At 40.7% G+C, this 18086-nt stretch overlaps 2 protein-coding genes across 2 annotated transcripts; both read right to left on the bottom strand.

The window, feature by feature from the left end:
• Positions 1–1456: 1456 nt before the first annotated feature.
• On the bottom strand, positions 1457–8344 carry LOC311050253 (gamma-crystallin M2-like; the record flags this gene model as incomplete). The annotated part of the gene is made up of 2 exons (XM_084064258.1): positions 1457–1981; positions 8222–8344. 2 exons carry the CDS (start codon positions 8342–8344, stop codon positions 1457–1459), a joined length of 648 nt encoding a protein of 215 aa, XP_083920384.1.
• Positions 8345–13068: 4724 nt separating this feature from the next.
• LOC311050733 (gamma-crystallin M2-like) lies at positions 13069–13617 on the bottom strand (the record flags this gene model as incomplete). The annotated part of the gene is made up of 1 exon (XM_084064862.1): positions 13069–13617. The coding sequence occupies one exon, from the start codon at positions 13615–13617 to the stop codon at positions 13069–13071; it is 549 nt and encodes a 182-aa protein (XP_083920988.1).
• Positions 13618–18086: the final 4469 nt, after the last annotated feature.

Here is an 18086-nt window from a genome sequence, read left to right as displayed (position 1 = left end):
GTGCAGCTATGGGAATCAAACAGGTGCATGTAATCAAGATTCATTTATGTTCATGAAGGCTGCGTTATGTCATCACGCAGCACGTTTTCGTTTACAGGAAGTAATTAAGATTGGCTTTTTAGGGACCTTAGATGTAAAAATACACAAAAATGTTTTTTTTTCATTTTTTTTTGCATCTATTGTTAGGTATGCCCATATGATGACCACGGATATGCTCTAAAAGTGTGAAAAACATATTTTTTCATTTCACTGCACCTTTAAAATGGCCAGCTATCTTAGGGTCTTTTACGGGTAAGCTGAAGTCCTATTCTTCCTATATGGCATTTAATTAAATTAATCTTACAGTACAGTATGTTCACGTCCTACGTTTTTTTAAATTATTTTCCATTTGATTCATTTGTATTATTTTGCCCTACTTTGACTTGCTCTTCTAGCTTTAACTATACTGTTTAGTTATGTCTCTGTTTGCCAATTGTGTTTTTTAATCTGGCATCCTACTATTTATCATCTAAATTGAAGCAATTTGAGCTACATTTTATGTATTCTTTATTCTTTATACGGATCCCCATTAGCTTCCACTGCCACGGACACTAGTCTTCCTCTCATTAATATTTAAGATATTTTTTTAATAAGTATTTGCTATGATTTCGTGAAGTATGTCCTAGTGAAACGGTCATGGCTCATGACAGAAGGGAAAACTGTATGCTTTTAAGCAAACTTGAACAGGGCTGTTGTAGCTGAATGCATAGAGAGGACGCCTGGTAACAGGTTTGATTCCAGGCCCTGGTTAAACCGACTGGCCAGGAATAGTGATGAAAAGCTATAGCCTAAGCTAGAGCTTTGTTGAAATTTGAAATTTGTTTCTGTTGTGTAGATGAAGCAGAGACATTTTTGAACAAGAGTTAAGTAAGCAACATAATAAAGACTTGCATTTTAATATCTGTAATCCCTCAGAACTCTGTTTCAGCTGTTTCCAATGCTGATTTGTCAATTGCATGGTCTTCTTTCTCTCAAGTTCAGTCTATTATGTTTTTATGGCTTATTGTGCATGTTGCATATTGCATCGCTTGGTCCCTGTGTTACTGCTTGCGGCTATATTTATTATTATTATTATAATATATCAGTTTTTATTAACCACTTAAACCCTGTGCCTATATACTTCATTGACCGGTGTTCCCCCAGGGGTTTGGACTTGTCCTCCTCCCTTTTCCCTCTACACCAAACCTCTTCGGTCAAAATAGCAATGCTTGCAACACGTTGTGAGCTTGTAGATCGTCTGTTTTCACAGAATGTTTGCCTATATGACACGCCCAGAATAGGGGCGCTAGGGGTCATGTGGTTTTTGAAGTGTGATATATATATGTATATATATAAATAAATGCATCATAATCCGTCCTTTTTTTGTTTCCACATTAAAACAACTTTATTCAGATGAGTTCATCTCCTGATATTTAAACTAGTAGAAGGAATCCATGATGCGCCTCATGCTCATGAACCTCATGCCGCTGTCCATGCCCATGTTCATGAAGTTCCTGTACTCGCCGGGCCTCATGTACATCTGCCTGCCTCTGTAGTTGGCCTGCTCGTACATCAGCCAGTGGCCGTCCATCACGTTGCAGGACATGCAGTTGTTCATCTGGTAACGGTCCATGATGTTCTCACAGTCGTCCATCATCTCGTGCATCTGTCCACCGAAGTTCTCCCTCTCGTAGATCCTCATCCTGTAGTTGCCCCTGTGCATGGGGATCATACGGCAGGACCTGATGGAGTCCCTCATGCCCATCATGCTCTGGTAGTCGGAGTACTCGCCCCTCCTCATGAAGTACTGGTTGCCCATGTAGTTGGTGCGGTCGTACACCATGAAGCAGCCCCTCTCCACCCTGCAGGACTGGCACCTGTTCATGTGGGAGGACATGTCAGAGCAGTCGCTCATGCACTCGTAGGAGCGGCCCTGGAAGTTCTTCTCCTCGTAGAAGGTGATCTTGTTCATCATGTTCATGCCGGAAGACATCTTTGTGTGGGAGTTGTTTCAGCTGCTGTTGCCTCTGCTGCTGCTGCTGTGGCTGTGGGAGAACTGACTTCCTACCTGGCTGAAGCCTTCCTTTTGTACATTACCTGACCAGCAGAGGCTGCTTTGTGTGCCAGGCAGCTCCCCTGACACAGCAACACTCCATAGAAGAGCATAGAGCTGAGCTGAGGTTGTTCAGTGTTTCCACCTCAAAAAACCTTGGAAAGGCTTTTCTCTGACGGCACAAAGACTTTACCATTATGACAATACAGACAGGAGGCTGAATGGGTTAACAATGACTAGGGGGTCGACAATGACCTAGTTGAAAGACCGTTCTGTCTCCCTAGGTGATCTTGTATCAGATCCAGTTGAGAGTATGGGATACCCCCTTTTTAGAACCCATTCTCTTGTCATTGTCTCCACCAGATCGAAGGCGTGGCCAAGACTATGTTTTTCCCTCCGTCCGTCCGTCCGTCCGTCCGCTTGTCCTACCTTCAGTCTGTGAACAGCTTATATCCGGCACTATTGGCCTGATCGACGTGAAACTGTACACACACACTCCCTGGATGCCAGAGCAGAGTCTCGGCTTTTTAAAAAATATATTACTCCTAGAGCTTTTGTCCAAATCGGTACACAGTATCTCTTTAGTCATGTGATCAAGATGGATATGTCAAAATTTTCATATTCCATCCTGATTGCCTAACATTGGCTTCCAAAATTTGCATGAGTGGTCCGTTTCGAACAAAAGGCCTCAAATCATGAACAAATCATGAATGCCATTGCCGTGAAACTTTGCACGCACATTCCCACTAGGCCAAGGAAAAACCTCTGCTCTGTATTTTTCACATTGGCGTTTTATAGCGCCACTAGGAGGTCTACTTTTGCAAAACCCATTTTTTAATGTTACAGATTTTGTCCAAACATCACGCAAATCGGTACGGATCTTTCAGATTTTTCATATTCCATCTGTTGGTCCTGGCAACACTGCACTGACTACTTGTATCTTTTAGAATAGATTTAAAGCACGTTTATTTAATTACAAAGTACTTAATAACTTGGCACCTACATATATTAAGGATTTTATAAAGTGTTATGTTCCAACTAAGAACACTCGGGTCCTCCTCCGCTCTTATACTAGATGTTCCCAAAGCACTTCATAAAAACACTGGTGAGGCCGCCGTCTGGGTCCATGGCCCTACAGTAAGTTTTGGAATACACTACCACTGAAACTTAAAATGGCCAGCTCTCTTAGGGTTTTTAAGAGTAAGCTGAAGTCCTATTCTTTCAATGTGGCATTTAATTAAATTCATCTTATCTTCACGTCCTACCGTACGTTTTATTATCATTATTTTCCTTTTAATTCATTTGTATTATTTTGCCCTACTTTGACTTGCTCTTCTAGCTTTAACTATACTGTTTAGTTGTCTCCGCCAGGCTGAAAGGCATGGCGAGAGAGTATGTTTTGCCCCCTGTCTCTCCGTCCGTCCCAAGGGGCAAGGCTTGGATATTTGCGATGAGGCCAACACGGAAGCTTATGAATGGCCAGAGTGAGGCACTGTTTTACCCTGCGCCGACCTGCCGTGTCAGAAAGAATTTATTTTAACGCAAGTGAATGGGTTTTTGACAAACTTTAGACTAGATTTTCTTACCGTAATAAAAAATGTCATGAATTCTATATGCTTCCAGTCGCTAGTTTAAAGTCTCCTTTCAATCATCATGATATGCGTTTTGCTAAATTATGGTCCCATTTATTCTAAAATTGACGATAAAGTAGGCTATGCTCCAGGAGGGGCGGGATGATTTGATTGACAAGCTACCCAACCAATAGCATTTTTGGGGGTTGTTTTCCGGTTCGCTGGTCACGTGTCGGGTCTCAACCAATAGCGTTTGACATCCGGGCGGTGTTTACTGTATATATTAAAGATGGCAGATTGCACTCAGCCAAACAAAACGCTTCATTTTCGGGCTGTAGAAAGCAGGGGAGTGGCATTGTCCATTCATTTATACAGTCTATGGTCCGTCCGCGTGTCCGTCCGTCATTCTCATCTCCGGCACCGTTGGCTTGCTCGCAGTGAAACTGTGCACACACACTCCCTGGATGCCACAGCAGAACCTCTGCCCCAATTTTTTCACATGGGCCTTTTATAGCGCCACCAGGAGGCTAATTTGTGCAAAACATATTTTTTGACAGTACTCCTACAGATTTTGTCCAAAAATCCTGCAAATCGGTACACAGTATCTCTACAGTCATTAAACAAAACGGGTCTTTCAGATTTTTCATATTCCATCCTGATTGGCTAAAAATGGCTTCCAAAGTTTGCAAGAGTGCTCCGTTTTGAACAAAATGCCTCAAATCATGAACACAGCATGCAATTTCCTTGAAATTTTGCACGCATATTTCCACTATGCCGAGGAAGAAATGCCACTTGAAAATTTTCAAATCAGCCTAATGGTGGCGCTATAACAGGCCGATTCGTGTTTTTATCTATAACTGCACCGATCTGTGTAAAACTTTGTAAGCGCACTCCCTAGAGGTCAAGGAAAAACCTTTGCCCTGCATTTTTCACATCTGCCTTTTATAGCGCCACCAGGAGGCCGACTTATGTAAAACATTTTTTTTTATTACTCCTTCCGATTTTATCCAAATTTCACGCAAATCTGTACACATGATCTCTATAGTCATGTGATCAAGACGGATGTGAAAAATTCCATCCTGATTGACTAAGATTGACATCTAAAGTTTGGAGTAGTGGCTTGTTATGAACAAAATGCTGCAAATCATGAACGCAGCGTCCGATTGCGGTCAAACTTTGCACGCACATTCACACTATGTTGAGGAGCAAATATCACCCTTTTAACATTGGCCTGTTATAGCGCCACCAGCAGTTATAATTTAGCAAAACACATTTTTTGAACAAAATGCTTCAAATCATGAATGCAGTGTCCGATTGCCGTGCAAGGCCTAAGAAGAAATGGCACCCTTTTCACATTGGCCTATTATAGCGCCACCAGAGGGCCACAATAACCTACCTGACCTGGCGGAGACACACATTCGGATCCCCATTAGCTTCCACTGCCGCGGACACTAGTCTTCCTGGGATCCACATAAAACATCACAACACAAAACAACATACAATATTCATACAAACAACAACTGACACTCGTCACTCGTCAATTGCTAAATCTAAGTTACACTATTAAAATGCCCATGATAATTAGATAATATAGGAACATAGGTTAAACATCATGTACAAAAACACATTGATCATTTCAATTGTGTGGTCTCACTCATTAATATTTATTTAAGATATTTTTTGAATAAGTATTTGCTATGAAAGGTGCGATACAAATAAAGTTATTAGTATTATATTAATATTTATTTAAAAATGTGTGATGTATGTCCTAATGAAATGGGCATGGCGCGTAACAGAAAGTAAAACTTTATTATGTTGCCATTATAAGCAATGATAAAGACTAGCTTATCAATTGCATGGTCTTCTTTCTCAAGTTCAGTCTATTATGTTTCTATGGCTTATTAGACCCTCCACAAAAACGTGGGCAAAAATCCTTGATTATGTGGGCAAAAAAACTTGATTTTGCAGGCAAAAATTCTTGATTATGCGATGGAATATGCAGGGGTTTTATGTGAATTTATGCTGTGACATTTTGGGAATTTGTAAAAATTACGGGAACTTACAGTATGAAAGTTGAGAACAAATGCGCAATATGCGGAACAAATGCAAAATATGCGTTAAATAAAAAAATATGCGTGTTGATTAAAAAAAGGTGATTTACCTACACCCTATGGTATTGGTTCTCAAAGTGGGGTCCGGGGACCCCCAGCGGTCCTTCAGTGGGTTTCAGAGGGTCCCCAGCAAAAGATATTAATATCATAAAATGTATTTAACCACTTTAATCATAACATATACAGTACACTGGCTATTTTTAAAATAGCCGATCTACAAGCTCACAACATGTCACTAATGTGACGTGTTTTGAGCATGTAGATCTGCTATTTTAAGTAATCTTGAAAATAATTGAAAAAAATGTAATTGAAACATTATAATTATCTTGTATGGGGGGTCCCTGGCACAAAATATTTTTCAGATGGAGGTACGCAGTCAAATACATATTAATTTAGGGGTCCTTGAGTGAGTTGAGCTATGCAAAACAGACATCATAATTTTGTCGGCCTTTCATTATTTTCAAGGCAAAAAAGCAAACCTTTGTCAACTTTTTGCCTTTCAATTACCATACTTCAAGGCAAAAAAATATGCCTTCTGTCATTGCTAAAGTAAACCGCTAATTCTAAACTCTGGTTTATTTATGTGGCTTTACTCTCCCTAAAGGGATTTAAAATGTTATGCTTACAAGTGTTGTTCTTATTAGCTTCTATGGAATACTACTACTTTTGAGGAGCTGGTTTGCTGGTAACGTTTCAAACTCATTTTACAAGGAGCGCTGTGGACTTCGCATCAAGTAGGATAAACATTAAATTGTCACTACGAAAGTTTCTTGAAATTTGACCAGGTTAATTTAGGCTACAGTCACTATATAAGTCTGATGTATTATTACATTATTGTGCAAGGGAGGAGAGTGTATCTTCTGCTGCACTCCGCACAGACACACGCACGCACGCACGCGTACACATACACACACACACACACACACACACACACACACACACACACACACACACACACACACACACACCGGAGCACTGTTTTTTCACGGCACACCACGATTTGTTTTGCTTCTGTGTGTGAACGTGAACGAATGGGTGAGGCGATGACTTCATAAACTTTATGTGGAAAAATGCGGGTGAGCACCGCATATTTCACACCATTTGGCTGATTATGGAGGGTCTAGCTTATTGCGCATATTGTGTTTTACATATTACATATTGCATTACTTGGCCCCTGTATTGCTGCTTGCAGCTATATTTATTATTATTATTATGATTATTATATCAGTTTTAATTAACCACTTAAATTATTCAGTGCCACATGACGTCTAAGACGTCCGTTTTTATCGCCATTGTTAACCCCTGAGCGCCACGTGACGTCTAAGTAAAAAAATGTTCTGAACCCAAGATATCATGATTTGAAAATGTGCTGCTCCATTCACTCTTTGTTTAACTTCTTACTGAAAAAGGCTGTATCTCGGCTCCTGAGCACCTTTTTTTTTACAATTAATTTTTGCCTCTGCCACTGGGACAACACAGCCAGAAATAAGTCTGGCACTGAATGCACTTAAACCCTGTAAAATACTTTGTTGACCAGTGTTCCCCCAGGGGTCTGGACTTAGTCCCCTCCCTCTTCCCTCTACACCAATCCTCTTATATATTATAGCCGATGTACACGCTTTCAACACGTTGTGAGTTTGTAGATCGGCTGTTTGCACAGAAATCATGTGTTTTTTGAAGTGTGATATATATATATATATATATATATATATATATATATATATATATATATATATAAAGTGTGATTTTTTTCATTTGTTAATCGCATGGGCTCCTTTCTCTGAAGTTCAATCAATTCTATTTCTATGGCTTACTGTGCATATTGCATTCATTGGCCCCTGTGTTGCTGCTAGCAGCTATATGTATTATTATTTAAGCAGTTTTAATTAACCACTTAAACCCTATATAGTTCATTGACCGGTGATCGCCCAGGGGTCTGTACTTGGTCCCTCTACACCAAATCTCTTGGGTCAAAATAGCCGAGGTACAAGCTTGCTTGAACTTGTCGATAGGCTGTATTCACAGAATGTTTGCGTGTGACATGCCCAGAATAGGGGCGCCAGGGGTCATGTGTTTTTTAAAGTGTGATAAATGTTGTCACAGAAATAAATGCATCATAATCCGTTCTTTTTGTTTTCCACATTAAAACAACTTTATTCAGATGAGTTCATCTCCTGATATTCAAACTAGTAGAAGGAATCCATGATGCGCCTCATGCTCATGAACCTCATGCCGCTGTCCATGCCCATGTTCATGAAGTTCCTGTACTCGCCGGGCCTCATGTACATCTGCCTGCCTCTGTAGTTGGCCTGCTCGTACATCAGCCAGTGGCCGTCCATCACGTTGCAGGACATGCAGTTGTTCATCTGGTAACGGTCCATGATGTTCTCACAGTCGTCCATCATCTCGTGCATCTGTCCACCGAAGTTCTCCCTCTCGTAGATCCTCATCCTGTAGTTGCCCCTGTGCATGGGGATCATACGGCAAGACCTGATGGAGTCCCTCATGCCCATCATGCTCTGGTAGTCGGAGTACTCGCCCCTCCTCATGAAGTACTGGTTGCCCATGTAGTTGGTGCGGTCGTACACCATGAAGCAGCCCCTCTCCACCCTGCAGGACTGGCACCTGTTCATGTGGGAGGACATGTCAGAGCAGTCGCTCATGCACTCGTAGGAGCGGCCCTGGAAGTTCTTCTCCTCGTAGAAGGTGATCTTGCTCATCATGTTCATGCCGGAAGACATCTTTGTGTGGGAGTTGTTTCAGCTGCTGTTGCTGCTGCTGCTGTTGCTGTTACTGTGGCTGTGGGTGAACTGACTTCCTACCTGGCTGAAGCCTTCCTTTTGTACATTACCTGACCAGCAGAGGCTGCTTTGTGTGCCAGGCAGCACCCCTGACACAGCAACACTCCATAGAAGTGCATATAGCTGAGCTGAGGTTGTTCAGTGTTTCCACCTAAAAAAACCTTGGAAAGGCTGTTTATCTGAAGGCACAAAGCCCTCACCATTATGACAATACAGAAAAGAGGCTGAATGGGTTAACAATGACTAGGGGGTAGACAATGACTTAGCTGAAAAACAGTTCTGTCTCCCTAGGTGATCTTGTATCAGATCCAGTTGAGACAGAGTATGGGATACCCCAAGGAAGCATTCTGTTCTCATTGTCTCAGCCAGATCGAAGGGTGGCCAAGACTATGTTTTGCCCCCTGTCCGTCCGTCTATACGTACTTCCGTACTTCCGTCTGTGAACAGCTAATCTCCGGCACTGTTGGCCTGAACCCCTGCCCCACATTTTTCACATCGGCCTATTACAGCACCACCAGGACACAATTACTCCTACAGCTTGTGTCCAAACATTACGCAAATCGGTACACATAATCTCTACAGTCATGTGATCAAGACTGATTTGTTTGATTTTTCATATTCCATCCTGATTGCCTAACATTGGCTTCGAAAGTTTGCAGGAGTGGCCGTTAAGAACGCAACGTGCCATTGCCATGAAACCTTGCACACACTTTTCCACTGGCCAAGGAAGAAATGCCACACACCTTTTTTCAATTCAGCCTCATGGTGACGCTATAACAGGCCGATTTGCGTTTTTACCTATAACTGCACCGATCGGCGTGAAACTTTGCATGCACACTCCCTAGAGGCCAAGGGAAAAAACTCTCTTTATTTTTCGCATCAGCGTTTTATAGCGCAAGCAGGAGGCCGACTTTTGCAAAAGTATTTTTTTTATATTACAGATTTTGTCCAAACATAACACAAATCGGTACACATAATCTCTAGTCATGTGATCAAGACTAACCTAACCCTAACCCCAAACCTAACCCCTAAAACTAACCATAAACCAAAACGTTAAAATGGAACGAAAATGTAAAAATGAACGTTTTTGTGGTCCAGAAACTTTGTCATTGAAAGTTTCTGAGAAACTTTCAATGACAACGTTTTCTCTGGCGATACGGTTGACCTGACATGGCGGAGACCTTTGCTCCAAGAAGCACTTTATCAAGCTCTAAATGTTGCCACTTGGTCACATCATCAGATGCCATAATGTCAACTATCACTGCTGCGCAGATGATACACAGTTGCACATATCCGTCTCACCAGACGACGCAAATGCTCTGAGTGGTCTCACTTTTTGTCTCAATGACATTTATCTTTGGATATGCAATAACCTTTTTAAATGTAATGAAGGAAAAACTGAGATTCTCCTTCCTGGCCCCAAATCTGAGAGAGACAAATTACACTCAATGCTTGGATCTCTGGCTAGTCAGATTACAACAGAGTTCACAGACCTGGGTGTGGGTTAGACTCTGACTTAAATGTTATTTCTCCACTTGGCTAAAGTGACACCTTTTTTTAAATCAGAAAGATGCAGACATGCTTATCCACGCTTTTATTACAAGCCTGCTATACTATTGTAACTCCCTCTTTACAGGAATATCAAACATATCTATGAGAAAATCACTGGTAATCCAGAATGCGGCAGCTAGAATCTTAACAAATACCAGAAGAAGAGATCACATTAATCCAGTCCTGTTAACACTGCGCTGACTACCTGTATCTTCTAGAATTTATTTTAAAGCACTTTCATGTGTTCCACTCAGAACACTTGGGTCCTCCTCCGCTCTCTTACTTGTTGTTCCCAAAGCACTTCATGAAAAGCACTGGTTAGGCCACCTTCTGGGTCTATGGCCCTACAGTAAGTTGTGGAATACACTACCACTGGAACTTAAAATGGCCAGCTCTCTTAGGGTTTTCATGAGTAAGCTGAAGTCCTATTTTTTCAATATGGCATTTAATTAAATAAATCTTATGTTCACGTCCTATGTTTGTTATTATTATTATTATTATTATATTTTTTCAATTTGATTAATTAGTGTTATTTTTTTTTGCACTACTTTGACTTGATCTTCCAGCTTTAACTATACTGTTTAGTTATGTTTCTGTTTACCAATTGTGTTTATTTTTTTTGGCATCCTACTATTATCTTAATTAAAGCACTTTGTTCTACATTTTATGTATTCTTTATTCGGATCTCTGTTTGCTCCCGCTGCCACGGACACTAGTCTTCCTGGGATCCACATAAAACATCACAACATAAAACAAAATACAATATTCATACAAACAACAACTGACACTCGTCAGTCTAAATATAACAATATTAAAATGCCAATGATAATTGGATAATATAGAAACATAGGTTAAACATGGTTATGACCCTGAGGTCATAATGTATTTTATGCCTGTATGTTTTAATCTGCTATGCGTGTGTGTGTGTGTGTGTGTGTGTGTGTGTGTGTGTGTGTGTGTGTGTGTGTGTGTGTGTGTGTGTGTGTGTGTGTGTGTGTGTGTGTGTGTGTGTGTGTGTGTGTGTGTGTGTGTGTGTGTGTGATGGGCTGCTGGTGTGTCTAGCTGATTAGTGTGGTTGCCCTAACAGGGCAACCAGACTATAGTACTCTTCCCACTTTATTCCACTATCAAGAAGGAGTAGCGGTTTATTTCAAACCGCTACTCCTCCCACAGTTTTTATCCCCCAATGTCGTGCCATATGTCAAAATGACCGGCTTCACCGGGAATCGTGCGCTTGTATTGCTAATAGATTGGTTGCATAGTTTAATTGATATTAATTTATTTGTGCATTAAATTCCCCCATCCACTTTTATTGTTTTGATTTAACGCCCACCCTGAAGTTACTGGCTTTTGATAGAAACTAATAAAAAGGCTGCAAACCCTTGTTGTGTTGTGTCTTAAGGATCCCCTAGGCCAGGGGCGTAACAAACATGTAGAGCCATATGAAATCCGTGTTAACGGAATCGCGGACGGAATCGCGGAAATGACCAATAAAAATGGAATTGGAATAAAACACGGAATATTGCAGAATTTGGAAAATTAAAAAAAATCGCGGTAAAATATTTTTTTTTACCGCAAATTTTTACAAATCCACGGGACACCACCATTTTGCATGGCCACATCCTACTTTATAAACAGTAAAATCCACGTAGAAATAGTCTTAGAAAGACGATAGAAACAATAATACATGGGCGACGCCATTTTGCGCATGCTCAGACCGAATTAGACCGAATTATTTTGGGAACATTTTTGCGTATAACACAACAAGGGCCATGTATGGACTGTTATATCTTGAACATTTATTCATTTCCACTTACCAGACACTTTTTTTATGGTAAAAATGAGCATAAAAAGCAAAATACAGAATTCAGAAATATTAAAATGGAAAAAAATGAATTTGGGAAAAAATAAAACGGAATTGGGAAAAAAATAAAACGGATTTCATATGGCTCTACAAACATGTACTAAAACATATTGATAATTCCAATTGTGTGGTCTCTCTCATTAATATTTGAAGAGATTTTGTGAACAAGTATTTGCTATGAAAGGTGCGATACAAATACATTTATTAGTATTATTATTTATTTTAAATGTTGTGACGTTTGTCCGAGTGAAATGGGCATGGCGCATGACAGAAAGGAAAACTGAATGCTTTTCAGCAAACTTTTAAACAGGGCTGTTGTGGCTGAATGCGTAGAGAGGATGCCTGGTAAACAAAAGGTCACAGGTTTGATTCCAGGCCCCGGCTAAACTGGCCAGGAATAGTTATGAAAAGCTATAGCCTCATTACAATACTTCAATTTGTTTCTGAAACAGAGGAATTGGCCAACTTTTGCCTTTCTGACTTGATAACTGAACAAGAGTTTGAAATCTGCCATTATAAGCAACATAATAAAGCCATTTAATATCTACAATCCCTCAGAACTCTGTTCAGCTGTTTCCAATGCTGATTTGTCAATTATATGGTCTTTTTTCTCTCAAGTTCACTCTATGTTTCTATGGCTTATTGCGCATGTTGCATATTGCGTTATACATATAGTATATTGCATCGCTTAGCCCCCGTATTCCTGCTTGCGGCTACATTTGTTATTATTATTATTATTATTATTATTATTATTATTATTATTATTATTATTATATCAGTTTTAATTAACATCTTAAACCCTGTGCTTATATATTTCGTTCCCCCAGAGGTTTGTACTTGGTCCCCTCCCTTTTCCCTCTGTACGAAACCTCTTCAGTCAAAATAGCCAATGTACAAGCTTGCGGCGCTTTGTGAGCTTGTAGATCGGCTGTTTTCACAGAATGTTTGCCTATATGACCTTCCCAGAATAGGGGTGCTAGGGGTCATGTGTTTTTTTTAAGTGTGATATATATATATATATATAAATAAATGCATCATAATCCGTTCTTGTTTTTTTCCACATTAAAACAACTTTATTCAGATGAGTTCATCTCCTAAACTAGTAGAAGGAATCCATGATGCGCCTCATGCTCATGAACCTCATGCCGCTGTCGTAGCCCATGTTCATGAAGTTCCTGTACTCGCCGGGCCTCATGTACATCTGCCTGCCTCTGTAGTTGGCCTGCTCGTACATCAGCCAGTGGCCGTCCATCACGTTGCAGGACATGCAGTTGTTCATCTGGTAACGGTCCATGATGTTCTCACAGTCGTCCATCATCTCGTGCATCTGTCCACCGAAGTTCTCCCTCTCGTAGATCCTCATCCTGTAGTTGCCCCTGTGCATGGGGATCATACGGCAAGACCTGATGCAGTCCCTCATGCCCATCATGCTCTGGTAGTCGGAGTACTCGCCCCTCCTCATGAAGTACTGGTTGCCCATGTAGTTGGTGCGGTCGTACACCATGAAGCAGCCCCTCTCCACCCTGCAGGAGTGGCACCTGTTCAGGTAGGAGGACATGTCAGAGCAGTCGCTCATGCACTCGTAGGAGCGGCCCTGGAAGTTCTTCTGCTCGAAGAAGGTGATCTTGTTCATCATGCCGGAAGACATCTTTGTGTGGGAGTTGTTTCAGCTGCTGTTGCTGCTGCTACTACTGTGGCTGTTACTGTGGCTGTGGGTGAACTGACTTCCTACCTGGCTGAAGCCTTCCTTTTGTACATTACCTGACCAGCAGATGCTGCTTTGTGTGCCAGGCAGCACCCCTGACACAGCAACATTCCATAGAAGAGCATAGAGCGCTGCGGTTGTTCAGCGTTTCCATCTCAAAACCCTTGGAAAGGCTGTTTCTCTGACGGCACAAAGCCTTTACCATTACGACAATACAGACAAGAGACTGAATGGGTTAACAATGACTAGGGGGTAGACAATGACTGGTAACATCAACAGATCTATGTACCGTGGCCCACACAATGGCTGTGGTATTGTAGACACTCATATTGTACTGTAGATTGGTCACAACATAATGTTTTAATGAATTTTGACTCTGGACTTCCATACCTTGACTTGAGTGCAACATTGATTTGACTGCATTGATCACAATGTACTTATCATTAGATTACAGCAGTGGGTTTGCCTTGCAGTGGCTTACATCATATTTGACTAATTGTCGTTTTTTGTGTCAATGGGTGACCGTGATTCTTTATACCCGTACAACTTGGGGAGTGACCCAGGGTTACATTTTGACATCTTTGTATATACTTCTCCTTCGCGTCATTATACGACGTAGACATGACACTTCCTTTCATTGTTATTCAGACAATACACACAAATCTGTCATCTGGTGAATCTCAGCAACCTTACAAACCAGTCCTGTTTAGCTAAATTGTCTAGCTTGCAGATATTAATAACTGAATGTCTAGTCAGTTGAAATATGAGAATAATTCTCATAATTGGCCCAGATCACTTACATTCTCATATCCAGTTATCTATCCAACAATGTAAAGTCTAAGGGTGTCACGATACGCCTAAAACACAATTCAATTATTTGAATTTAACATATTAATAATATAAACTTTGGGTTTTATCAACTATCATTGACATTTTCAGATTCTGCTTTAAGAAGATTAGTTAACATTCTTTGAAAAGTTACGTTTTTTTTCCAATTCCAAAGTATGCGGGCCCTGGGTAGACAACCCGGCCTGGTGGAGATTGGCTGGGATCTGCACTCTGAGCCTTCTAGTTAAGGCAATCAATTCCACATGGCTCAGTCCATCAGTAACTGTTCTCTTGCCTTCATTTCTCATACATTGCAGACAGCAACACATTTTTGTTCAATACAATGTGCTTGGCACGTTAGAATCCAGCGTTCTCTACCCCGAATGCACTCAACATTGAGCACAAATTATGTGGGAATTTGGAATTGTTGGCTGTCATATTTTTACCGGACCGATGGGTAAATGGCTGTGGCAAAAATGTTCCCTGTAGGAAGCAGGAATGCGGGGCATGCGCGGAATGCAAAGATAAACAACAGTGCCACGTGGCTTCCCTCGGACTTCCAATGTGCAGGAGTAACATAATGAAATATGAAATATGAAATGAAATGAAATAGCGCTAGAATCGCGATACGGCTTGTAATTTTGATACACTGTATCGAGTATCGTGACAGCCATAGTAAAGTCTGTTGCCAAGAGCTTAGCTATTTTATTTTATCCCAGCCTAAGCTGTGAAAACTAATTTGGCAAAATTGCTTTTTTTAATCACCTCAGGAATCTATCCAGGATCAGACAGATATGGAGTTTTAGACAATGACAATGACATCATCATACTTTTCACGCATTGACTATTATTGCATTGGTGTTGTCTTAACACTCAATAGTCTCCAAATTGTAGAGAAGTTACTCTGCATCACCTTGCCTAAGGAGTGTCGGGAATGAACCCGCACTGACATTGTCAGATCATGATAAAAACTTTAAATATTTATGATGGGTTTTAATGGTTATACTACTTTATCCAAATAATAATATTAATAATAAGCTTAAACGATAAAATAGCTTAATAGCATTTTCCCAATCGGCCACGGTGGCCGGTGATGTTTATAATTAGCGGCCAATTAAACACTTTATCGGTCAATGGCCGATAAATACCGGCTAACTGAAACACTGCTGTAGGTATTGGACTTCTAGATCTATGTTGTGGCGTCTTGTGTATATGCTGGATTTCTTTTTTGTGCACCATTGTCCTGGCTAATCAGATTTCCCAAGTACACAAAGTCGTCAACGACTTCAAGTGATTCATCATTTATGGTGTTGCATGCCTGTGTGATGGCGTTGATGGACATCACTTGTGGATTTTTGTGGTGTTGTCTGTAGAGCATACTTGGTGAGTCGATCAGTTTTTTAAGTATATAAATAGTCACATTTTTACGAAAGCAGTATGATAGAGGGTCATTTCAAATAGCGTTGAAGCCAATCTTAACACATTGAGTGCCAGGGGTTTTCAAAACAGGGTACCTCCAGTGCCTGGAATTTTAACCATTTTTGGACCTTTTTCAAGTAGTCACAAAACATTTTCAGTGATCACCGTCCTCACGGTGATACCCTCATTACACACATAGAGGTCTCGTACAATCCGGGGAAAAAGATTAAAAACATTCGGTAATCCGTTCCATAGTTGCAGCCAGTTGAAAATAGTCAAATACATCGTAAAAACAAAAAGTACACAAAAACATATATATTTTTTTTCATATTTTTCCCCAAAAACGGCCATAACCGTTTTTGGCACACCATGTTAGGATTATGAAAAACGGTCCGGACCGTTTTTGGCACTCAATGTGTTAAGCAAAGTTTGAAAATGCAAACCTTGAACCTTGAAGTCGTGCCTCGTTTGTACTACAGCCATAAAACGTGCTTACACACGTGCCTTTACTCTCGTAGTGACATATATCATTGTAACACACCCGGATACGGAAATAACGTCAATCGAAGATTTCCGTTTCCGTCTGCTCCCTGTTTAACTCTTCCCTTGAAACAGCCTTTTCTCGGCTTGACTTTTTTCCCGCCGTGCTCCGTCTGACGCGTTGTTTACAAACTTCTACTACTGGAGAATGGAATGTCGCGGATTGAATATTTGTTCTCTGGGCCACTCACACACCTACCCTGTGTGTCTAGTCTACAAACAGTTGGACACGTGATCATAAGGGATATACATTTTCTGTGGTGAGCTGAAAGAGTAAGTGAACCGTCCAATTTTGACGATAAATGGTGTGTTTACACAGGGCTGCATGAGAAGGACTCCGAGCCGATCGAAATGTTTGTGGTCGGGGCGACGTGCACGGACAGCCTGTGTTTACAAACGAGTGGACGATCATAATGAATATAATTTTTTTGTGACCTGTTGAAAGTAAAAAAAAATACGAAAATTGCTGGCAGTGGGCAAACACATACAGAAATAAATCTGGCAGTGAATGCTTTTTTTTTGTGAGATCTGACGTTCATAGTGACAGAACACTATGCAATGTGATTGTTTTGAATGCGCCCCACCGGAAGTCTCACTGTAAATCTTGTGTAGCGAGAATTTTTCTACTGTACCATTCATCCTAAGATATCATAACATCATAGAAAAGATAAGAAAACCATGGGGCAAAATCCCCTTTAAGTAGTTTGAAAAACACTTAAATACGTTCTTCTCCTGGTATTTTTTAGCAATTTGTGTGAAACGTTCTACACATGTTTGGACCATTATCTAAAATCCCAGTTGAAGAGAAGTTTGTACATGAAAAAATGAAGCCTCCATGAGCCAATGAATATTGTAGACGGCATGACTTCATAAAGAAAACAGCTGTGCAAAGTGTGCATGGGCTACTTACTCTTCTGTTCTGGGATTTCAGTAGCTCAGAAGAGTGTCTACCTATCAGTTCGAAGGTCCCTGGTTTGAACCTTGGCCTAGCCAGGCTTAATTTAAATTGCCGCTCAGAGATTATGACTTCATTAATTAATGCACGTCCACTTTTTAAAGAAAACATGAAAGGGCGTTTTGACAGTTTTCATTTTGAATTCCAGATTCACGTTTTGGCTTATAACTTACATAACTTATAGGCCAAAACGTGAATCTGCCTGTTACAGCGCCACCATGAGGCTGAATTGAAAAATGTACGGTGGCATTTCTTCCTTGGCCTAGTGGGGATGTGCGAACAAAGTTTCACGGAAATCGGAGGCTGCGTTCATGACTTTTTACCAATGGATCGAATGCCCCCGCCCCCCAGTTAAAAATCACTAAATCATAAAAAAATGATAGATAGATGTTTTTTTTTAACACATCTTTTAATTATTATCATTAAAAACTAATAAAATAACCCTTGTTGTAAAAAAACAAAGTTGTCTTTTAAAAGGAGATCCCGCTTCTGTCTTGTGCCAATGCATTCACTGTCCCAAACCAGACCACAGAGGTGATTGATGACCTTGAGTGCCAAGTAATGACTATCCTCTTTGGTGGAAAGTGCACAGATTCGCTTGCAACAATGCGATACAACACTTTCAGCAAGAAGGTTGTCTCAGCTTCATCAGCTGTAACGCCTGAACATC

The sequence above is a fragment of the Gymnoscopelus microlampas genome (genome assembly GCF_963454915.1).
Source record: "Gymnoscopelus microlampas genome assembly, chromosome: 8".
NCBI classification, from domain to species: domain Eukaryota; kingdom Metazoa; phylum Chordata; class Actinopteri; order Myctophiformes; family Myctophidae; genus Gymnoscopelus; species Gymnoscopelus microlampas.
Note: the sequence above shows the minus strand (reverse complement) of the source record. Positions and strands in the feature narration are given on the sequence as shown.